Genomic DNA, 25018 nt, shown 5'->3' on the forward strand with positions numbered 1-25018 from the left:
GATGTTGCAGTTTCATTTCTGAATGTCCTCATTCTTGTCAATTGATATCTTGGATGTTACCAGTGCTCCATGTACACATCACAGGTTGACAGCTCTGGGACTTACCACACAGATGATTTATTTTCCAAATTAATTTAGTTTTAAGCATTCCATGCAGTATAAAACGACTGGGGAAGGCATTTAGTCGGTACAAAAACACATGAATTTCTTCTATGTGGAAGTTCTGTTAACAGCTAGGACACAGAAGAAAATAATCTTAAAGTCTCTGAGACACTTGAACTTCAAGATGTCAAAGTGAAAGAATATGGTCTTACTTAAATATGCAGTGGAGCACATCTTCATTGGTACCTTTATTTAGGCCCCCATTATTTATTTACACAATAATGTTCCTCAGGATTGGGTGGAATAGCTTTGTGTGTCCATATATATCTATATGTATATATGTGTGTATGTATGTATGTATCTCTATACATCTCTATATACCTATATATATATCTCTACATATCTCCATCTATATCTGCTCTGTCCCAAATCAGCCTCAATGCATACCTCTTTTGCTCAAGGATAGTTTGGGGTTTTATTCTTTTTAACAGACATGGTAATAGAAGGGTATAAAGAATAAAATAAGATTACTCCTTATTTGACATAGGATGTCTAAACCCTTTGAGGTAGAAGGTTTTGCTTTAACCTTTAGCAGATGAGAGTCTCCCTAAATGAGATGGGATTTTTATTGTGACATCTCAGACTCAACAATGATGTGCAGATGCTCTCGAGCCTGACTCATCCCTGCACAGCACAGTGAGCTTCCTCTTAAACATACTAACAAGTGAAGCAATAATCACTGCCTGCCTGCAGGGAAGGCAGCGCTGGCATTTTGTGATTTTCTAAATGAAAGAAATGAGCGGTGTCAGAGATGCTGCCCTGTGGGAATTCAGATGAAACCATTATTTCCTTTCCTGTGTGTCAGTAATGAAGGTACTGCAGTACTGGAGAAGGCACCAAACTGAGCCAAGGCTGAGGTGATGCTCTGAGGAGGTCCAGTATCCTAAATCACCCCCTGTGAGCTGCCCTGGCTCTGGTGTTACCACTGTTTCACTCAGATGTTCCTGCAGGGAAGGCTGACCTAAACGTGTGCCAGGGAAAGAGCCATGCTTGTTTCTTTTGCCTTCAGGTGAGGAGCTATTTGTGAGAGATTTACACAAATAACACCATGATAAACACTCTGTCTTGATTGTCCCTCTGGATACAAACTATCCAGCCAAGCTAATTAGCTAAAAAGCCACAAGATTCACCTGAGTTTCTCATGCTGATGTGCTTACAGATATCATTATTATGATCATGCTTACGTTTGGTCCCAGTTCCTTTCAGAAATATTTCAAGGCATCCTTTGAACAAAGGTGAGAAAAAAATATTAAGGCAAGGGTTTGGCAGGGGCAGACTTAGTTCTGTGTTGCTCTGAGGGTAAAAATAATTGTGCTGGTTTGTTTTGTATTGTCTGAACTTCAGGGGGATGGGGAGGGCAGGGAGAAAGGCCCATCTGGAAATGTTGCAAATCACAGCTGGAAGAGGGTGACACACTCCTATGGCATTCACTGCAGGTTTCTCAGGGAAGGTCTGGGGAGAAGGACATTGTGCAGAATGGCCATATTTCCCATCAAAGGCAGGCAGTTTGTCCTAATTACAGAAAAGAAACAGCCCTTCACAGGACCAAACAAAAGCATCCCTTGAGCAACAGCAATAGCAGGAAATAACAAACTTAAAATGACAATTTAAGATGATGTTTTATGTAAAGATATTTTGCATCACAGCTGCCCAGCAAAATTTATTTGCACCTAAGTGTCTCTGAGGTCTCTGCTATCTACTAGATTTCTTTAGATGCCCCTGAAGGGTGCACCAGGGCCCAGCAGTGTGGTTTTTGTCTTTTCTTCTTGTGGATTTTCTCTGCTGAGAGGCATCCTGCTTGTTTTGTGGTAATTCAGGGCTCACAGCTGTCACTGCTTACCCAGTCTCTGTTTCCAGCACTTTGTGTTCAGCCTCCCAGCTCAGGTGCACTGAAACCCTAACCCTTGTTACCTTCTGGTGAGGCTCTTGCAAACAGCACGTGCTCTATTCTAGGAACCAGTTGTGTCCTGCATGCCAGGTAATTTATTTGGAGGAACACTCCACGGATCAAGCTCAGGTTTCTTACCCCTTCTGCCTGGTTTGGGAATTGTCCTCTGAAAGGCTTCTCACGGGGCTTCCCAGTGTGCAGCTGTCTCACCTGCTTGTGCACTGTGCTGGTGTTTCCCCAGGGCTGCCCTGAGTGTATGGTCATCTCTGGAACATGGAGACCCCAAACGAGCTTGGCTGGAGCCCATTGCCCTGAGCTCTGCTGTGCTGTGACATGTTGGGCACCATCCACGCCCCACCCTGCCCCAAGCCCACCCAGGGCTGAGCCCCCACCCTCTCAGCCCCCCCACCTGCTGCCATAGCCAAAGCACAGCATTGCAAACCTTGTTTTGAAAATACCCCAAATCCAGATGTGCTGCATGCTTCCCTTTGCATGTGTGGGGTTTTTTGTAGGAATACAAAAGCAATGACCACCGACAAAACTAAATCACTAATGTTTTTCGTTCAGATGGAACTGTGATCCCTTTTAAGGGCACCCAAGAACCATTAACAGTAATTTTAAATGAAATACACCCGTGCTGGGTCTAACTAATCAGTTCCTCAATTATACTGGCAGAGAGATGTATTCCAATTACCAAAGTACTTTCAAGTGAATTAAGACTCCTTTCTGTACCGGCTGTGGAGGTCACTTAATGTTCCCATGAATCCCTGCATGTTTACATTAAAAAAGCACACCATGATCTTTGGCAAAGGCACTTGCTCTAGGTTAGTTCAGCTTTTGAGCTTGTTGCCATAAATACAATAGAAAAGAAGCCAAGCATTGCAAAAGAAGCCAAGAATATCTTTCAATACTTTGTTTCTGTATCAGTGATTAATCCAAATGACACAGGAAAAGTTTTATAAACATGAAATAAAATTTTAAAAGAGGAAAGTGCAGATACCTTATTTACCATGTTTAATGAGCAGTGTTTGTGTTAGAAAGGTTGGTTTTGAAGGAATGCATCATGCTAAACTAATGAGAAAATGTTCTGAACCAGGACCTGAACTGACTTTGCCACCTGCTCAGTTTATGCCTATGCTGTTTCCTTGGATCACTGAAGTTTCTCCTCTTTAGGCAGGAGGCTGTGGCCAGCCTGGCTCATCTCAGCACACATTCTATACCAAAGCAATTCCACACATCACTTTCTCCATAGCTGACATTGAAGCCTTATCAATAATAAAGCCAAAAATACTAATTTTTCCAAACACATGAGAATCATTCCCAGTAAGGTGCTTTAATGCAACCAAGTAATGAGATGTGTCTTAATCCTTTCTGGTAAGAAGCAGAGATGTCTCACCCCTTGAGAGTTTTAAATTAGGTGTTAGTGTGGTAATTCAACACAGTTGTGTTGATTCAACAGCAATTTAAATCTTTTTACATTTAAATGTTCAATGAAATGTCAAAATATAGCATGTATAACATGGGCTTCCCAGAAATAAAAAAAAAAAAAATTGTAGTTATTCCCTGATGTCAAATAAAATGGGACATTGTAAAAATGAGTATGAGAACTATTTTAGAGCTTAGTCTAGACTCCAAAGTAATGTTCATTCACTCACCCCTGCAGATCAGGAGCTCTGAAGCTGAGAAGCCTCCATTTCCATGGAAAAGAGCAGAAAACTCTAATAGAAAACACAACCTTTTTTTTCCAGATTTTTAACACAAAATCAGTAATGAACTGTCATTTTTTGATGAACTATCAACATGGAGATACTCTCCATTTGCTCTTGTGCCTATTCACAGTGCAGAGCAGGGTATCTGTGGCATTTCCAGCTCCTAACACTGCTGCTTTCATGGGCCCCAGCAGGAGTGGAGGGGAATCCAGTCCCAAGTGCTGGTTCCAGAGGGAGCTGTGGCAGTGCTGATGCAGGCACTGGCACAGCCCAGCTCACTAGGCACAAAGGGCAGCAGAGACGGGCAGGTGCCTCAGGGCGTCTGTCCTTGCTCTTCTCTTCTTCCCAAAAGTTCCCTTGGCACCTGGGAGTGTTGCAGGGAGTGATGGTGACATTGCTATTGTTCCACAGGAACGGTTCACTCAGGGGTGGTTCTCTACACTTGAAGTCAGGGCACTAAGCTTCAGCTCAGCTCTAACCCCTTGCTGCAGCCCCTCTACTTGTCAGGCTTTTCCAGCTGAACTAATACAGCCAGAAGGGGCTTTGCCAGCTCAACTGCATCCCTTGGTCCCAAGGGGAACCTTGCCTTCTCGCTGGCCCCATCCTGCTGGGGACACCAGCATCTCAGTGAGGTGCAAGACAGTTTGGTGACTGCAGGCTGCAGGTGATGTTTTGATTCCTGAAAGGAGAGTCCACATCTCTCAAGTCCTCAAGCAAGGAGAGCTGTGAAACACAGGCTTCACCTCGGAGCAGTTGTTAGAAAGCACCAGAAGGGAAAGACTCTTTTTCCATCTGGTCTGTGCTGCTTGGCTTCTCAACAGTCTCATTTTTACTTACAGCCAGGGTACTGGTGTTTTGTTTCTGTCTCTGATGTGCCTCTGGGCAGAGCTGAGGGCACAGTGCCCACACAGGAGGAGGCTGGCAGGCAGGAGGCACAGCAGCCTGAGCGTGCCAGGGACAGGAGCTGGCAGCTGGCAGCCATGGATGCAGGAGCAGTATCCATCCTCCCTGGCCTCCTGCAGTTTTCTGCACTGACCAAGCCCAAGCACAGTGAACAGGGAAAGAGTTTATCAGCTGGCTGGTTTGATCTTGTTTAAGAAGCACAGGTTTTTTAGTCTGTATCATAATAAAGCCTGATTGTTTCAGGGATATTAAAGTCTCCTGAGTTTCTGGTGAGTTCCTTCAGAGAAAAGGCAAAGCAGGCCACCTCACAGCTCCTGTGCCTGGGGCACAGCTGTAACTCCAGCCCATGGGCTGTAAAAACTGAGGCAAAAAGTCATGGAGAGATGCTGGGGAGGGCATACAAGGGAACTTGCAGAGGCCATTGCACTCCCTTGCTTCCCCCACCTGGCAGTGCTGCTGGAATGGAGCCATGGAAGGCCCTCCCTTGAGCCCATCCACCTGCTGAATTCCAGAGGCAAAGACCTCATCAGCGAGATTCTGCCTCGCCAGGGCTCTGCTTGTTGCTACCTAGCATCCAAAGCTGTCGTTTTCTTTTCTACAAAAGCCACATCTTTGGAGACTTCCAAAGATAATAATAAGGATATCAGGACAGTGTATGACAGACTATTGTCTGGAATTCACATGCCCATCAACTATGTAGAGTAGCAATGCTACTCTAAAATGCATGTATGAATAGAAGTAGAACCAAAGTGGTATTACTTGGAAAAAAGAAAAAGCTGAACCCAAATTGAAAACAAATAAAAAAACCAGTTTGTGTATAAAGGATTTTTATTTTGAGAAACATTTTTTCAAATTTTTGAAATACAGTGTAAAGTACAACATAGAATTATGTCTGCGAAGTCAGCTTATGCATGTCATGCTAGTTATTTACATGTAGATATATACAGAGTGCAGATAATTATTGAAACCACACTACAAAATAAACAGAGAGTTCAATAAGATAATTTAGGACTTTATTAAATAGATATAGTTATTGATTGTATATATTTTCCTATTAAAATATCATATAGTATCTAAAGTAACTCTTATAAACTCTAATACCTCCAAAATTGCCATAAATATGATTGAAAATTGAAACTATCCATGTGCCCTGTTCAGCTGTTCTGCCCTTTGCTCCAACAGAAACTCTTGCAGAGATAATGGTGCTATCTTTAGTGCCAGAGCTTTGATGACAATTACTTGCAGAAAGTTCAGAGGCAAAACAGCTTTCAGCAGGGGCGTCCAAGGGTTGGAGCACTGTGCTCTACACTTAAAACAACAAGAATAATGTGATGGCTTATTAAACACTGCCACACACAGGGCAAATAAAGAACGGATATGATCCTCAGCGACTGAATTCGGATGCCAAGCATGTTACTAAAACAAAACAGAGCAAACTCCCAAAGCCCATGCAAAATCTTAAGCAAAAAAAGAAGAGACCTCCCAATGTGTACAGACAAAGCCTGACTGACAGTGGACTTAATCAGGAGCAGGAGCTGGATGGGCTGGATGCTGCTGCAGCAGCAGCATCATCTTCAGGGCTCTGTGACCAGCCAGAGAGAGACTAAGGTTGCCTATGGCTTTCATCTCTGGCCACTGAACAATTCATCCAGGCCGCTCTGCTGAAGAAAGGACAACACCAAGCTGGATCAAAGATTATCACATTAGCAGAATATTCTACCTCCTTTCTAGGGGCTTCTGGCCAGCAAACCTTCACTATCAATTGCCAAAGGTCTGTCTTGGACTTCACTAGAACTTTGAGAGTTTCCATCAGTGGAGAAGATCCATCCCAGTCTGGAGGATGTGCTCCTCAACTGGGATTTCTCTTCTTGCTGCTCAAGCCAAAATTGCACAACCTTCTGCCTTAGGAAAAGAAATATCAAGAACAATGTGCTTTTCAGTTTCATTATTTATTCTGATGCAATCTTATTTAGTAGAAAATAGGCCAGGGGAGAAAAGTTAACAACAAAAAAAATCCAGTTACTACAATACAGTGCTTTTTTTGTTGTTGTAATTACTGTTTTGAACTGCAGAATTTTACAGCTTTTCCTCTCCTAACATGTCTTTCCTAAAGGCACATTACAATTCAATCCAATTACAGGCAAAGAATAGAGATTAGCACCAGAAAATATGTAAAAGGAAAATAAGTTACTATTACTATCATAGAATAGTGCTGGTCAGCAAATCTGTGCATCTTTTTTTTCTAGAAATAATTGTACAATGAACATTATAGATTAGTTAGGGACATAAGTAATAATGATGGTTTAATTTAACAGTTTTGTTACATATAACTCTAAATGCCAAAATATGGCAAAGACATTTTAATACTGAACTCAAAGGAATTACACACTAAAACCGTAGCCTTTATCATCATTAACAAAAAGTGTGAATATAGAATATTAATATACTTTACATATCTATCATACAATATATCCTTCACACTATTAATCTGATTCATGTTGTGCAGCAACATGTATCAAAAAGTTTAACAAAGAAAAAACATGGCTAATTATATGTTGTGGGTACAGACATTATTTCTACAAGACAAACAACAACAACAACAACGTATCATCTATCTTGAGTTCGACAGTGATATTTGGAACAAACCTGCTGCATCCTTTTAGGAAGGAAAGTAATAATAACAACAACAATAATAATAATAATTTTAAAAAGTGTTTAACCTTTGCTTGTAGAGTGAGTCTGATTTCCATGAAGAATAGTAAATCACTACTATGAGCTAATTTAATTCCGATTGCCTAATTTTCTGGTAAGGCATTATCAAAATACTTTATCTCCATTTAAATGTTATATAGATTTCTGATTCTTTGCTATTTTCAGAAAAGATTTTTGGTCAGGCCTGAGAGTATCATCATTAGAGAAGCTTTGGTGCTGCCCCCTTCCCCACTTCAGTCTTTGCAGCCCTACTTACTCAGCTTTCTGGTTCCCTGTTCAGCTTCTTGTAGAGACAAACTCCCTCTTTAAAGGTAGGGAAGGGCTGGGCACCCACCACCCAGCAGTAAGACCCTACAGAAAATGCTACTACCTGCTGCAGAGGAGAGTACAAGAAAAACCATAGAGTTCCAAAAATGAAAACCCCTGCTCCTGGAGAGTGAGTGGCTAACTGTAAGTAAGAATGGGGATAACATTTTTCAGATTGAAATGCCATTTTAAACTAAATGACTTAAAAGTCATTTATGGCTAGTTCAGGAGAAGGCCTGACAAAGCTGCAGAGCATTGCAGAGGAAAACACAGATTTGTTCTGTGAGCAGCACATTAATGGAATCCAGTTTCTTATGAACTTGTCTTCTCCAATCCTAGTTTTGGTCTAATGTGAGATGAATGTGTGGGAACACATGAACACCTCTCCTCCACAGGGATTCCTCCAGGTCTTTCTACAACCTTCCCCTCAGCCCTCACAGGCTCTACTTGCTTAATCTGTAACTGAACTTGGAAGTTTTACAAAATTTTTAATGAACTTGGCATCTTTGACTTCTCTAGCTTGCACTCAGATCAGCTGCTTTCAAAACACAGTACTGGAGAATTGTGAGACACATGCAGGGGATGTGAAATTACCTAAGCTTAGGGTTTTTTCCCCACTTATTTTTAAATCATGCTAGAACAAAGCAAGTAAGAGCAAACAATTTTTACATTTTCTATTTCACAATTCCTCGAGAATTTCACAACAATTAAATTGCCCTTAAGAAGTATGAGGAGTCATCCAAGGATGTTCAGTACAGGTTTTCTACTGACTCCATGCAAGAGACACAAGCTGGGATCCTTCCCCCTGATCACTGCATTTTTCTGCCCCTATGAGATGTGCTGGGCTCCCATCCTCTGTTCAAAGTTCTGCTTCCCTTTCTGCTCCTTTTGGCCTGCAGCAGCACTTTCCTGGGAAGGTCACCAGAGGCAAACCTTTTGATATCCTACAGCTTTTTGATTGCGAAATACAGCAAAAACACAACCAAAACCATGTTGGTCTTCTCAGGGCAATCGCAGTCTCAGGCATAGCTTAGACTAAAAAAACTTGGCTTGCCTTAAAATGAAGAAAGATTCAACTGGCTGAGGAAAGACCTTCACTTCCTTTCACATCTGCTCTGGGCAAATGATGAGCACACACAAGTCTGCCTTCACTGCCAGTGCCATCTGGAACAACCCTTCATCACCATGCACTGGGCACAGTCTGGATTTAAGATGAAGTGAAATGTGTTTTGGGATTAATAAAACTGTTTAGGGTCAAGAAAGAACCCAGGTCATTCAGTCACTAATGCCTGGGGTCTATACTCAACTGCCTGCAGCCAGTCTTGCTCAGACTCCTCCTTTGAAAAAACAATTTTTGGAAAAATGTTCTTTGAGCCTCTCTCTTTCTCTGATCATCACTCAATAATTGAATTAGTGAGGAGAAAGATCCTGCAGCATTCTGCCACCAGCCTGAAATCCAGCAACTGCTCTGAAGAATTCATGCACTACATGTAAGTAAAGAAAGTTCTGGTGTGCTACTTTGTGTTGGTGATGAATCTTACTTTTCAATTTAAATAAGAAAAAGGCTATGGAAAGAAAAAAACAGCAGGTCAAAAATTACTGATGTTTTTAGCCCTAACAGCAGTTCTTCTTTAAATTTTCTTCAAGCAGTGTAGGACTTAGAAATCAACAGATGATTTGTATGTTGATTTCTGCTACTGAAGAAAGAACTGAGCATTGACATATCTATGAAACTAAGCCTAGATAGTTCTATGAACCAGTGAATAGTTTTGGAAGCACTGGTGTTGAAGAAATACTAAGATGGAGGTTAAATGTCATGGTTTTCAATCAGGAATGGCAAGTAGCCAAGCAAGCAGTGCATGTTTTCCCTCAAGGTGTACAAGAAAACTGCTCAGACTGAGAAAGCTACTTAGTGTTTCTGGGGTTTTCTTTGACTTGGTTTTATTTGCTTTTTTTTTTTGGTTTTCAGTCCTACCAGGAGCAATCAATAGGTCTTTTCAACACCTTTGAAAAGTAAGGATTTTTTATTCTGTGGAAGGAGAGAATCTTTGTCAAATATTTTAGCAGAAGTCAGGAGAAATAACACTAAGTAGTTTTATTGCTACATGGAGCTTTTAGCATTCATAGCTTTTAAAATTGGCTAGTTCACAGGTCATTTGTCTTATTTGCAATGAAAAAAGAATGAGTTACAATTTATCTCAGGTTTCAAAACATACTGCTGTTTTTCACTGCTCACTTCACATGACTCCCAGTCAGTCCAGATTCAGCATCTCCTTGTTTTCTACAGATGTTCTGGGACACAGAGAGAATATCTTCCAGATGATGGTTATCATTGAAATAAAAGCTGTTAATATTATCTATGCTGATACAGAAAGCAGGAAAGAAATCTACTAAGTATTTGAATGAAACATTCATTAAACATATCACATTTTGAATGAGCATTCACTGTGCAGGCAGTGTATAAACTGATATTATCAGCTGTATAAATTCTATACCATATTGTAACTCAATGACTAACAGAAGTCCCAACTTCTGATTTGCAGTAAAGTAATTGCTTATGTGAAATGATTAGGATCAATTTTAGAATCAAGTTTTCTAAGGGAGAATTCAGATCACAATAGAAGTAGTACTTACATTATGAAAAAGTCCACGATTTTCCATATTAAAAACCACAGATTACAAGAAATGTCATAGAGTGCACTGCCTCTAAATTTCACATTTCTGTGAGCAACATCCTCGGACCTGAAAGTCTGCAGCTAAATAGCATTTTTTTAAAATTTATTTTATTGCTCTAGAGTTCCTTACCCATAAAGGAAGAACAGAACAACCCTTTTCAAACAATGGAAGTTATTTAAACAGAGTACCGTCCTCAGCACAGAAACTGTTAACTGTTTCATCACATTCTGTTCTGTTGGCAGGGAGCTCTGTAACCTGCAGCTGCAGCATCTGAAGGAAATCTACCACTCAGCTAAGGGGCTGATCCCATATCTGTGTCAGATAAAAATCATAGTGCTTATTATTTGTTACCATGGATACCATGAAGATATTGCTGTCCACTAAAGATTACTAGAGGAAGACAACATAATTCTCAGGAACTAGTCCTGTTTTGCCTTCATAAGTTGCCTTTAACCAGCCTGGTTCCACTGATGGATACACTGCAAAAAAACATATACACAACTTTAAACACTGTTAAAAATCCCATACATGCTACATATATTTATTTAGATGGTATTTATTCAAGAGCAATTGAAAAATCAGGGCAAAAGCTGAGAGCTAAAAATGGAATTATGCCCCCATTTGGTAATACAGTTCAGTTTTTATAGGTTCTTTCTAATATGTAAGGCAATGTAGAACAAATCTTACCATTAGAAAATATTGCCCCCTGTGGGAAAGACAGCTCATGACTATGCTCAGCCTTACAGGAATACATGGCTTTTGCTTGTCTGAAAGAAAAAAATACAGGCTTGCAATTAATGAGATAACAAGGAAAAGGGCATAAAGGAAATTAAAACCTGGGAATAAGCAGATGTACAAATGTTATATGATAACGACTGGTTACACAGCAATTCAGAGGAGTAGAATTATAGTAGATAATAACTTCAAGCTTACTGGAGTTAACAAGCTTGTTATTGCAGAAAAAAGCACTCCATCCCACTTAGATATTTAAACAGGAATATAATTTGGAACTTTTAAAATGAAGTTGTTCATTCAAATAAGTACTGAAATGAGCATACTTTTTGAAGCAAGCCATGGATTGCCTGGAGACAAATTCAAAAGTGATCATCAAGTCATTAAAGGTCTAAAAACTTGACCTGTGAGAAACTATTGTTAATAGGTCTACAGAGGAAAATAATACTTAGAAAGTAAACATGAGACAAAAAGGAGTAATGATTCTGTGCCAGAGAAGGAGGACAGGAAAAGTAACCTCTTGGGGTCTGGCACTATGATTCTGCAAAGTACAAAATGAAGGTTTGAACATGAAGATTGAAATTAGTTCTCTTTAGATTCCTGCACTTCACCTAATACCTTGATGTTCACTTACACACTCAGAACAATTTTACATGAGCTACCAATTTTTCTGAATTTCTTTAAACCCACACTACGTTAAGTGAAGATGAACTTGTTGATTACTTCACCTTTGTGTGATATGATGGGGAATTGCCAGCTGAGGTTTCATTCTAGCCAGGATTTATCTCAGTGACCCAATATGTGACCCGTGGCAAAGTTTAAAATTTTTTGCATACTTTTTGAGAGTGTCTATATGCAAGTGGCATGTAATCTATCATGTCTTTCTCCCAAAATAGTGAGATATAAGAGGTGCATGATAGATTGATTAAGAGTGCCACATCATAAGCATTATCATAATTCATTTGAACCTTTAAAAGTGTATGACAGTGGATGGACATATTCTGAAGTTTTTATGTGAGAGCTTTCCAGAGATGATTTGTCCCTCTGAATAAAAAGCTTTGCTGTTGGTTCTTTGACTTGTGACTGGACTAAATGGCATGTTTTGTCTTCATCTCAAGAGAACTAATAGCTCCTCAAGGGTTACATTCTCAGGATGAGATTTTCAGAGGAGATCAGGAATTTTGAATTGTACAATATCCAAGGGGCAGTTTATTTTCAGGGAAATATTTCTGATTTTTAGTACTGTCATCCTGGTTTCATCCCATCAGCTAACTAAAACAAGATGAGCACTGGATCCCTGTTTGTTCACTTTGCTTAAATGTTAGCTTGCTCTCTGGCTGGTGTAGACTGCTCTGAGTAGAGTTTTCCCAAAATAACTCCTTGGTGCCTCCTGTTGTGAAGAGTTTGCCACCTACACTTGACAAGATAGATGTCTTGATTCATTATTCTATTTAATCTGTACAAGTTTACACATAATAATGTATATACAGAGGCAGTTTAGATAACATTACTGAAGGTCACACATAAACTAAAATTATTTAATCTTCTTTTTCCTCAAAGCTATGGAGAGCACTACAGATGTTCTAATTATCCTGACCCAAATCAGTAACACTATGACAAAACAGCCTGTTGGGATGGGTTGACTCGTGAATGACTCCTTGTTATGCAAACCCAATACACCTGTGTGGCATAATCATGGATTTTACACATCTGAAACAGTAGAGTAACTGTTAAAGATTGCTGTAGTTGTAATAAAGTAGTAGGTAATGAATTTACTAAATCACATGGATTATTTCAAATCTGAATAATTTTACTATCAAGCCAGGTCCCCATGTTAATAATGGGACACCTGAGTAATACTGTGACAAAAGACATTTAAGGCAATATTTGTATACAAGGAGAGAAAACAGGTCAAATAATGCATTAAAAAAGAGGACATACAACTCATTAGAGACCTGTTGCATCATACAAAGTGAGAAAGCAGGGGTGCAAACACTGAATATAAGAAGAAACTAAGTAGGACCAGACCACTGTGGCAGTAAAATCTCAAGTGCAGCATTACCTGCTGCAATACAGAAAACAATGTAAGACTGCAAAACCATACAGGTATTTTTGATCTGCCATCTGTGCAAAAGACCACAGCAGGCAACAGGTGCCTCAAGCAGGGATGAAGTTACTTACATTCTATAATGCAGAGGTAAGCAGTAGCTTGAAATTTATCTTAGCAGGGTAAATTACCCATGCAGAGAGTCCAAGACTCTTGACTTGAGTATTTCTGGTATCAAAACAGGCAGCTTAAAAATAGTTTTTCTGCCTTACACTCAGTCCTGCATACATTCAATGGTCAGCAGAGTAATGAACACAGGAGGCATTTCTTCTGCATGATCAAGTTGTAATTACCATAATTCCTATCTACTTCAGAGCCAAATAAAACCCCAAAACAACGATGTCTAATCTACAGTTTTAAATCAGCCTTCATGTTCATAAAATGCAGCTAAATAATAGCTGGTTCCAAATTTAAAAATCATACTCCGACTTAAGCAGCACTATAAGAACAGCTGAGCTATTACTGATTTCTTCCTCATTCTGTCTGCTGACCTCCCATTTTCCATTCTCCTTGCTCCTGTTGCTCTTCTACCTTCTTATGAAGGCTGAAGTAGAGGAGCTATTCAGCCTTTCAATGTTTTCAGCTTTGTTATCTCCTCTCCACATCCATTACCAAACTGCTACTTTTTCCTTTGTCAGATTTTTGCTTCTTACATGCTTTTTATATACAGATGGCATAGGCTCTGAAGGAACAACAGGAGAGAGTTTGAAAGAAGGAAGTAATACAAAATAAGAAAAGGAACAGTGTTGAAAATGAAATGAGGAAGGACTGGTGAAGCAGTCATTGCTTTGAACTTAGGGCACTGGCTTAAGAACATTCTTCTTTTATACTTTTTTCACTTAAATTATTGCCCTGATCTTTTCACACCCCTTTCCTCTCCTGCCACCCTCCTTTTTGTTCATCTTACAGTTCATGGTACTACACAAAACAAGAGCCTCGATTCCTGAAAGCTGCTTCTCTCACAAAATCAGTAGGCCTTTGCAAGAGAGCTTTTTCTTTCCCCCTCCTGCTAGATCTGCCAGAGAGGACAGACGCATTCCACGGCCACACATTTTTCAGCATGTTGGCATCTTCCTTTACATCTGTGCTCCTTTAGGCTACTACTTCTGGATTCATGGATTGACATCTTTTTTTCATGGGTCAACAGTTCTGATTAGTTATGGGTTTATCAGTGAGTAAAGCAGTGATCTGCTCTAAATCTCTGTTCTGTCTCAAAGAATTTTAAAAGTTGGGACAGTGAGAAGAGAGACATGTTTTCATACAACTATTTACTTAGCTGCTTTGTCTATTAATTGTAAGGAAAGTAGTAATGTACAGAAGATACTGCTTCCTAGACAAACACTTACTAGAAAATTCTAAATTAATTTAATATAAAAATGAATCAAATTAATGAAGTAAATGCGAACAATTGTGAAGAAAATGCCAATACTTTCTGCTGCACACTACCAAGAAGAAAGGTCAACAGTTTCTCCAGACAGACACTGAGGCATGGAAGGTGTGATGGTAAAGACAGAAATCCTGATCAAGTTAATCTTGAACTTTCTAAAGTAGATGTTATTCCAGACCTGCCTATATGAGCAAATTACCATAAACCAGCAGGTTTGCTACTCTGCTGAAGCTGTTCCATACAAACAGCTGTATGGAGAAAATACAGCACCCTCATCCTAATTTAAATACTGGTAATTTTCTCTTGTATCTGTGTCCTTAAGCAGACAGCTGACCTGACCCTCTCTCACTATTCCCCTAGGTGAGAGAATAACCAGACTGGCTGCTATTATCTGTGAAATTTAGCTTTCTTTTGAGGAAAGGATGAGCTTAGTAAACCAAAAAATTTTCACATGCCACTGGATGCTGTCCAAAAGACACAGAACAAAGCTCCAACACTTCTTTTCAATCCCTGAGGCCAGCAAAACAGAAAGGATTTTACAGGATGTCAAACAGTTTGTAGCACTTACCGTCCTGAAGAGACTTGTTTAAGTGAACCAGCACTTTCGAACAACTGTGCTCTTGCAGCCACTCTGAAAATAAATGCAAAGCCTTGCTTTACACTGCACACACTAGTTTCACTTCTAATCATTTAAAGACATGGACACATTTGAATTTTCTTTCTTTTTAATTATTCATTTACATACCTATTTACCAGACTTTTTAAGGGTGTAACCTAACTGGGGCAACAGACTTCCACCTGCTCCAGTGCCATGCTGAGTTACCAATGGAAACCTCAACCTTTTGTATTTAAAACTGTATTCATGGATGGCCAACAGATGTATTGGAATTGCTTTTACTGAAAGTCTACCACTCATGCTGGAACTCTGAGCTGTGCAGAATTCTCTGTTTAAGGAAGACACAGGAGTCTGTGAAATGACTATGGTGATCCCTTCCAGATACAAAGTGGAGAGGCTGAATGATATCCTGCAGTATTTGAAAAACTTCTTGATGCTCTGCAGATCTGGAAATACTTGTTCATTGAGACAGAGATATTCTGGGTCAAAGTCAGATCAGGAGAGATCGTACTTTTCAATGTTCTGAAAGCACTGAGAAACATTATTAACCCAAATCTCAAAAGGCTAAATCACAATCTCTATTGCTTAGAACTATCTCCCTTTCAGCATTGAAGAAATAAAACTAAACCAAACCAAAATCCAGCTGTTAAAAATCAGCTATTTATCAAGCAGTAAATGAAGACACTTCAGAGCTGAAGGTTTGTTTTCTTTTCTTTTTCCTTCCTCCAATTTTGGACTTCCACAAATAAAATCTGATGGTTTTTCTGAGATAACAGCACAGACAGTAAATAGCATTTCTGCTATTTTCTGAAATATTAAATTCCAGAAGAACCAGAGATAGTAATACTAATCATTTTCCTAGGAAACATTTCTACCTTGTCTCCAATTTCTACCTTGTCTCTCTAATAAAGTCAATGGTAGTCTTTCCACTGACTTAAACAGACTTTGTGCCATCTCCTTTGTTTACAATTTTAACAAAACTAGATAAATAAATAACAAATACAGAAATATTAAAATCAAGTATTCATGCATACTTTTTCAATTACTTATGAAAGTTTCTGGAATGACTTTCTAATACACAATACTGTAACAACACAAATCTCCAAAGGGCCTTAATGACTTACACAGATCCCGGTCTTTGATAGCCATTACTGGATGCAGTATCTAATCTTAATCTCCTGCACATTTTGGGAGGCAAATCAGGGTTTGGTGGAGCCTTTAGTGTATCTTTGGTATCTGTTGAAGATAAGCTCTGTATAGATCCGCTGCAGCTTTTGTTACCTAAAGAAAACATCAAATTATAGAGAACATTAAAGCTGATTTGAATTTGTTACAAAACATGTATAACTGTGCAAAGCAAAGGTCGTGCTGTTGTTGTTGAGGTTTTTTTTTCTTTTTTTTAGGAGTCAAAACAGGAAGAGAAACTACTTACTAAGAGCGAGAAAAACCATCTTTCAGGTGAAAAGCCAGGAGAATAGACTCAACAGAAAGAATGAGGAAATGACACTAAAATTGAGAAGGCTAAAAAATTACATTGCAATTACATGGCTAGATAGTACAATCACTAAAAAGTGACAATAAAAGCATTTATAAAGTAGTACTTTGCATAAAATTGAAAAAAATTCACAGGGAAATGGTTCTCAGGAAGTCAACTGATCAAAGCAGTGTGAAATCAGACCACAATAATTTGTATGAATTAACATTTCGATATCCACAAAAGCTTCATGCAGTTTAAGAAATATACTTCAGAGTAAATGATCATGATTTGCCTTAAACAATTGCCACTGCAACTTGATAAAGGAAATCTATATGTTTATAGACTGTATAGCACACAAAAGATGTCCTTTTAATAAGCCATGTCCACATGTGTTCTTCCAGGGACCTTCTCAGTGGATTGCTGCCTTGTTTCCATGGATGTTCTGCAAGATGAAAACAGCATCTGCTTCTCTCCTTATGCCAAAGACCAACCATTGCTTAATAATGCTTTACACACTGTCATAATACAGAGATCCAAAAAATACAAGCACAATACCTCTAATATTGATATTTATAATCTATAGTATTATTCTGTATCAAATTATAGATGAATTGTAGGAGTATAGAAGGTGATCTAAATTTGAAAAACATTTTTTTAAGGTGTGTGAACTGTGCAGGTTATAAGCAATGGAAATATGTCAGAAGCAGTTTGAAAACTGAAACAACATACCACAAAAATTAAAAACAAGCAAACAAACAAGACTAATGAGTATCATTAACTTTCAGATCCAGCTCTTGTTTTCTGACGCATAAGATAACACTGATGTGATAAAAGACCTTGGAAATTACCTTCAGCTGATGGAATTGATCTAAGGGAAGATGCTGAAGACCTTTTCAGCCCAGACAGACTGTAGGAACTCTTTTTGGTCGGGTCTGTTGGTGGAGAGGCATTTTCTGGTCCAGTGACGGAAGCTACACTTTGGCAGTCTGATTCCACATCTGTTTTGGTTGCATCCTCCTTTGATGAGGACTCTGGACTTGTAGTCCACAGGCCTGAACTTTTCTGGCCATTAGAAGAAGAGGGAGAGGCAATCCATGGAATCCCTCCTGATTTCTCCCTTGGCTGTGAGGGCGTACACTTGGTGGTGCTGTTCTGCTCGGAGGAGTGAGAAGACAGAGATTCAATGCTGCCCATGGGAGTGCTGTCAGGGCTACTGCTGTACGAGTCACCTAGGGAGGAGGCGGGGAAGGGAGAGAGAGTGAAAAATCTGCATTTTCTAATCATGTACATTTCTTTCATGCCACTTTTAGCTCTTTTGTACCTTGTTATCAAATTCATTAATTTGTGGTTTCCTGCACAAAGAACACAACTCTTTTTTTTTATTTACGACTTGAATACTCATCTTGCCCATTTATGGAGCATTAGTCCCTTGAAAGTCACAAGATTCGCCAATGTATTTTTTGTCAGATGCATTTTCTGTAATTTTTTATCATTCCCTACCATATGAAACTTGCAGCTCTTTTCTCACCCCATACAGATTTCCTTTATTTCCTGCAATATAATTGTGTCCGTGCTTCATTTAAATGATGACTTAAAACCATCTTGTACTCTGAAAATGTTATTGCCAGAAGCCTTGGCTCCCTCATACCTGCCACACTGAGAGATATTTGGTAAGAGGAGTACTTCTGCTTCTACCTCAGTGTTTCAGGGCACAAGTGAGATACTAATTGGAACTTGTTTACACAAGTGCTGAGTTTCAGCTAATAAGCAAAACACTAATGGAGAGCTGTTGGATCAGAACTAGTGGCAATCAAACTGCCACCATCACAGAAGTCATACAATCATTTGGGTTGCAAAAGACCCCCAAGATCATTGAATCTAACCTTTCACTGAACACCCCAACATCAACTGAAGCATGGTACTAAATGTCATGTCATTTCTTGAATATTTTAAGGGGTGGAGACTCCACCACTTCCCCGATAAGTCCATTTCAATGCTTGACAAGCCCTTCAGCGAGGAAATTCTTCCTGATGTCCAACCTGAATCTTCCCTGGCATAGCCTGAAGAAGCTTGTATGCATTATGTGAAATACTTGCATAGAAATATCCCGTTTTTATACTGATATTCATTCATTGCAGCCACACAGTGAAAAACACCTGAAACTTGCCCAGTTTATCCTCTGGTGAGTGTAACTGACTTCTCCTTTGTAACTTCTTACTTGGGACTCCACGCCGTTCACACTGGCAATCCATGTGCATGGAGCTATTGTTATTTAGTATTTAAACTCTGCCTGGCTGGAAACAAGTAACATAGGCCTATGGAAAGTGCAGCAGCTGTGCAAGAATATACTGAGGATAGATTTCTAAACATTACAGACTTCAGAATTACTACAGATGCTCAAGAACAGATGCACTTTAGCTGTGGATTAACTTACTGATCCAGTCTCATCTAAATCTTTTTGAGGAACCAAGGGACACAGAAATTCTTTAGGAAGTCTGTTGCAGTAGTGACTTAAGCTTTTATAAAGTTTCAATACTCCTTAAAAGTCCAGCCAGTAAGTAAAAAATTGGTGACCCAAATAGATGAGAATGAATGAAGTAAAAATTTTTAATTACATCTATAAAAAATTAAGTAAGTATTCTAAACAAGCAGTGGATTATAGATAAACTCCCTGTTGTTAAACAGTAAGCCATATGATGAATATACTGCTTCTCCAGGAATATTAGAGTTGGTTTCCATTCCAGAAAACCTAAGAAAGTTTCAGTGGTTTTGGCAGCTGAGGCAGTGGCTGACTTTGAAGGAATGACCACAGTTTCATGCATGTGAAAAAAGCCAAGTGATGGTTTTGATCTCCTATCCTTTACTGAATTACATTTGTTATAGGAGGATATAATGTTTAAATTGAACACAGTATGCAACATAAGACTTGCCTATAACCAAACATCTTTCCTTACTCAGAAGTGAGGAATGCAGCCAGTCAAGAGTGCTGCTGTGACTCAAAGAGGTTAAAAAGCTGATGATCATTGGAATACAGTATCTATAGGATATTATTCAGGCAAAGTTAAAAGATCACATAAAAAGCAAGATAACCAGTATGGAATGACAAACTTACTGTCAGGATCTGCTAGACATGGTGTGTACCTTCCTTTGGGTTTACGTGAGCCTGTGGAGAGACAAATTGCTCTTGTTCTTCTTGAACTCGATCGGGACTGAGGCTGGGGAAGAGGAATATTGGGGTCTGGTGCCGTGTGAAATATCTGCATGATTAGAAAAAGAGAAAAAATGACATTAAAGAACAGAGATACTCTTACACTTTCATTATTAATCCATTGGTTTTCCTCCCCACTATGCTTGAAATTAACACTAACATAGTCTCATACATTACAAAAGAGTAAAGGCACAGAATATAAGCTTTGCTTTGATCTCATTTTACAACTCAAGAACCACAATACTGAGCTGTACTTAATATTTGTATTAATTTGTTGAAATAGATTTATTTTCTATCTCTTGTTAAGAAGGGCTTAACAGTTAAAATTGTAAAACAAAATAGGTGCCTACGAATGACTCTTATCCAAGAAGTAACATATTTTTTAAATATTATGACAAAGTTGATTTTTTTTTGCTCTGTGTTCCAGAGAAAGTTTTTATACATCACAGAAATACGTCACAGTCGTAACTTATTACAATCAAATTTGGATTTCAGAAAGCTTTATTTGACCAAACAAGTCAAGTTTAATGAGGAACAACTTTACGTTTAAGGCATCTCCTGCTTCTTATCTCTTACATACCAGTGCTGCCACTGGTCAATTTTGCATTTCATTGCTGCAAAAAAACTCAATTTTTTACCATGCTATGCCAGAAGGCATCTCTGAAAGGATTTCTGGGCTCTCTAGCTATAGGGCATTCCCAAAAGAAGATGAAGCAAACCATGAAAAGACACCTTTGTGCCATTCATAGAAGTGGAAGAAAGCAAATATACTTCTATAGTAGGAAATACTTGGATGGACATCTTGAGATGCTCTCGGAGTACATTAAAACTGTAGTAAGCCCTAGTGAGTAGCAAATCAATATAAAAACATTTCTGTAGACAGTGAAATAGAGCAGGAGTGGCTTTGGTTGTGCAGTCATAGTCTTTGTGATGAATGAACTCTGATTTTCTGGAGAAGAAATTCAGTATTGGAAAAATGCAATATATATGTTTTGCAATCAGAGCCAAGAAGTCTATCAGGTTCATAGCCATTTTGAGGAGTCCCTATGAAATATGATACCAAGCTGTACTGTCAGCACCTACTGATCAACCAGGGGATCCTGGTATTGACTGGGAGCTGCCCCTTAGCTGATTAGTATGCGATGAAAGAAATTAAAATTTTTTTCACTTTGTTTTGTCAGTCATCAGAGGAGATGACATAGCTCAACTAAGATCCCCAGAATAAAATTCCTTTTGAGTACAGTAAGTAAAGGAGGTCTTGAATGTTCGGCTGAATTCTGAAATCCAATAGTTTAAAATTAAAACAAAAAATCTGGGGAGCTTTCAGTGAAGCTGATACCAGCAATGGTAGTGACTGAAAGAAAGTGTGTAAGATTTCCTGCTCAAATCCTTCTCAACCCTTATAGTGACTAATCACCACTATACAGCTGACATGTCCCCTAAGAACAGCAATGGCCAGAAACACCCTGACCTGATGCACTCAGAGAGGAATCCCTGCATTCACCCAGAGTGAACCTTCATACAATGGTAGCAAGAAAGAGCTGGAACAGCCAGGAGCAAAGTTATGACCTTCTGTTTCTAGACTCAGGAAGCAATCTTCAGAAAGCAACTGAAGATTCAGAGCAATGCCTTCAAAGCATGGAAAATTATGCCTTGGATCTGTACCTTGCACAGCCATGAAACACTTGCTAGGAATATAGATTCATAGTATGGAGTGGGAAGAAGCTATTATTTCTATTAATGACCTTCTACACATTTTGGACTCTATTCTTAAAGACTTAATGATGGCAATGAAAATGAGAACTTAGTTCCACTCCATAACAAAACAGATTATTTCTTTCTACCTTTTCATAATGTTCTATCAGAATTTCAACGACGATATTCTGAAACTTAATGTTCATCATAGCAGCCACGGTTTCTTCTTGTGCTCTCATCAGAGTTGGTCCAAAGATAACACCAAGGTTGGATACAGTCATAAGATTTTGTTGACTGTGCAATGATACCCTTTAAATGAACACAAATAGTATGTGATTTAATTAGTGTGCTAAACTACAATTTTAACAGTCAAAAACTTGCTAAGACTACTATTTTTACAAGATCCCAAGTTCATGTCTCTCTTTAAAATACATTTTTAAAACATCCACTTACACTAGAATCAAAATACAATGTAGTACAACTACTATGTTTCCATTAAGGCTCCTATCATTCAATAATTTAATTGATAATGAGTATGCCCTCCTAGAGTAGTATTTCAATTCCTGATACACCTGACAGGGAGAGGCAACTGTATTTGGAGTTCTACACAGAGAGATTGAGAAAATCTACAGTTTAGAAGTCTTAGGGCAAGCACTATCTCTCTCCAATGATTATATAGGTCCTCACATACTTTCAACTGGTGCTGTGTGGTAACAGAGATCTATCATATACCTTAGTGTTCATGTAAAGAAATGAAGCTTACTTACTGAAAACACTTAATTTGCAATAGGATCTCTTTATCAATTTGATGAAGACATGGGATCAATGGATTAAGTGAAATTATTGTTTCTGTGTGATAGATAACATTAGATGATCATAATGACATCTGGTTTTAAAATATATTAACCTTGAACTTCTGTATATTCTGCTATCATATACTTTACCTTTTCAGTTTTTTTTTTCTTTTTAATGTAGAATTTAAAAGCTTAGTTTTCCCAATAATTTATCACATAGTTAAATCTCAATCAGTAATATTCAATGCCCCATTTCTCTACTCACTACTAAGATTTGCCAATTAAAAACTGTATCATCATAGATCCTTTGAAAAAACTGCCAGTGATTCCCCAGTCACAGCTGCCCTATTGCCTCATTTCTGAGGAATATTATGCCAAGTCAGGATTTTAAAATCACTTTAATGCCTAATCTTATTGAATCTGTTACCAAATGGAACTTATTAATGAGGCACTGGGTCCCATTTTCCTCTTCCTTCTCACTGCCATCTGCTACTATCATCAAGCTGAGCATTTTTAGCCATTTCCTACACAATTAAAATAACTCTTTCAACTTTTAAAATGAAGAAATAGTAAAATCTATAAAACATTCCCTTCAATTTGGGGCAGGAAGATTTTAGCAACCCATTTACATCAAGAAGTAGGAGAAATATGTGAAAGGGTTTTGTATAGGATGCAGCACGATTATAAACTGCAGGAAAACAAATGCATAACTTCTTACATATTTCTTATATTGCTTCAATAAGTTACCTCAAAACTTTCCAAAATGTTACCTCAGACAAACACACTGGCAGAGATTATTATTTGGAAGCCATATCATGAAAATGATTCCACTGTTAAAGCACATTTTTAGCTTAATTTAACTTTCTCTGAAACAGATCTTAGGTTTATCTTAGATGACTAAGGATCTTCTGGGAAGTCCACTAGTATTTTAATGAAACTGGAATGCTGAATAACTCAGCTCTAGATATGCTATAAAAAAACTTTAAAAAACCCTCCCTTTGTAATGTTACTCTGCTGTGTGCTGCATAGTAACTGTAGAGGTCTGTTACACAAATACTACAATCTTATAGCATAAGAGAGAAGGTAGTGTTTGCCTGGTGTTTGGGTTTCCATGGTTACAAATTTGGGAGCTTGGTTAATAAAAGAAATGGCGAATTCAATAACACTGCAGCACGAAAGGGCTTTCTACAACGCATTTCAAAGGCTCAATTTCTTGCAAAAGAGAAAGAACCCAGGGCTGTAAATGGATCATTTTGATAGCCACTTTCCCCTGACCCACACCTACTGGTGCTGAGCTACAGCACAGACACAAGCTGAGGTAATCATGCATTTCAGGTAGCTGTAGGGCATTCATGGAAATGCCATTGCTTTCTCCTCAGAATCTCTTCATTTGATGTATCACCAGAAAATCTGTGATACTGCCAGACTGCCGACTCCCAGCTGCCTACCACAGAAAAGCATTATGTTGTTAAATCATACCAAAGAATGATTCATTCTTTACAGTAGACATAATTTGACTAGATAGGTTTAAAAACCAAAAAATGAGCTACCCATGTGAAAGTAACCCCAAACTTGCCATGTTTGCCTAGCTACTGACTATGTATCCATGCAGTATCATGATTCTCCGGGGTGCTTTTTAGGATGCTTAGGTGCTTTTTTGCCAGTTTTGCTTGTTTGTTTCTAGTATGATCTACATCCCACATCTGATCCTATTTAAATTTGCATGGTAACACAAAAGTCAAGCTAGGCAAAGATGTAAAGAATTAAACCAAGAAAAAAATAACATTATCCTTATTTTATAACCCAGAGCTACAGTATTTTAACTTTGCTGCAAAAACATTTATAAAGGAGCTGAACAGCTAAAAGAAATATAGGAAAGTAATTATGCACTTTGAAATTGGATTTTCAACAAAAGAATGATGAAAACAGGAGGTTGGATTTTTTCCCCAAGTTTTTCCATTTCAATAAAATTAGGCACTTTACCTGCCATTCATCTATTCTTTGAAAAATTTCCAGACAGTGGTAGGAAAAAGATGAGGGAGGAAGATGGCTAATACACTCAAGAGACTAATTTTAAATTCAGTCTCATTAGAATTGCTAGCATAAACAACAGTTGGCAAATTATATGGAAATTAGAAGGGGTGAATTTTATGTTGGAAAGAAAAGTACTGAAGGCATTCAGTGTAAACTTAAGATTGCATCTCTATGAAATAAGAATCTCAACAAAGATGAGAAAAGTGAAAGTTAAAGAGAACAATTAAATAAGGGAATACTACAGGTATGCTTTTCTTTGGAATTGCATCTGAGGTTACACTAAGAATAAAGAGAAAAGCAATGAAAAGAAGAAAGCAATCCTTGCCTAACAGTAATTGCACTGACAAATAAGTCTGTTCCTATGCTTATATATTCCTCTAATTTTGAAGCTTCCAGACCAGCAGCTTTTACGAAATTGTTAATCTTTCATTAAATACTTTCACATTTTTGAGGGTTCTGAGGGAGTAGATACTGTATTTTTAAGTTAATTAAACAATTCTGTGAGTAAAGAAACTTACGAAACTTTTTTCCCATCTGGCTCTCTATGTCAGCCCAAGTATAAGGAGAGGCAAGGTCTGCATAATCAGGTTTTGCAATGAATGCATTTACAGC

The 25018-nt window shown here is 38.4% G+C and overlaps 1 protein-coding gene across 1 annotated transcript in view; it reads right to left on the reverse strand.

The window, feature by feature from the left end:
* Positions 1-5472: 5472 nt before the first annotated feature.
* The window catches only part of ARHGAP42 (Rho GTPase activating protein 42), a 142136-nt gene continuing 122590 nt past the window's right edge, over positions 5473-25018 (reverse strand). The window contains exons 18-24 of the mRNA XM_036389283.1: positions 21728-21887; positions 19788-19932; positions 17524-17904; positions 16323-16479; positions 15151-15213; positions 11044-11123; positions 5473-10835 (exon numbers count right to left, since the gene is read on the reverse strand). Coding sequence (XP_036245176.1) covers positions 10747-10835; positions 11044-11123; positions 15151-15213; positions 16323-16479; positions 17524-17904; positions 19788-19932; positions 21728-21887 — 1075 coding nt within the window. The 3' untranslated portion in view covers positions 5473-10746. The remainder of the gene's footprint in view (positions 10836-11043; positions 11124-15150; positions 15214-16322; positions 16480-17523; positions 17905-19787; positions 19933-21727; positions 21888-25018) is intronic.

This window comes from Molothrus ater, chromosome 2, assembly GCF_012460135.2.
Source record: "Molothrus ater isolate BHLD 08-10-18 breed brown headed cowbird chromosome 2, BPBGC_Mater_1.1, whole genome shotgun sequence".
NCBI classification, from domain to species: Eukaryota; Metazoa; Chordata; class Aves; order Passeriformes; family Icteridae; genus Molothrus; species Molothrus ater.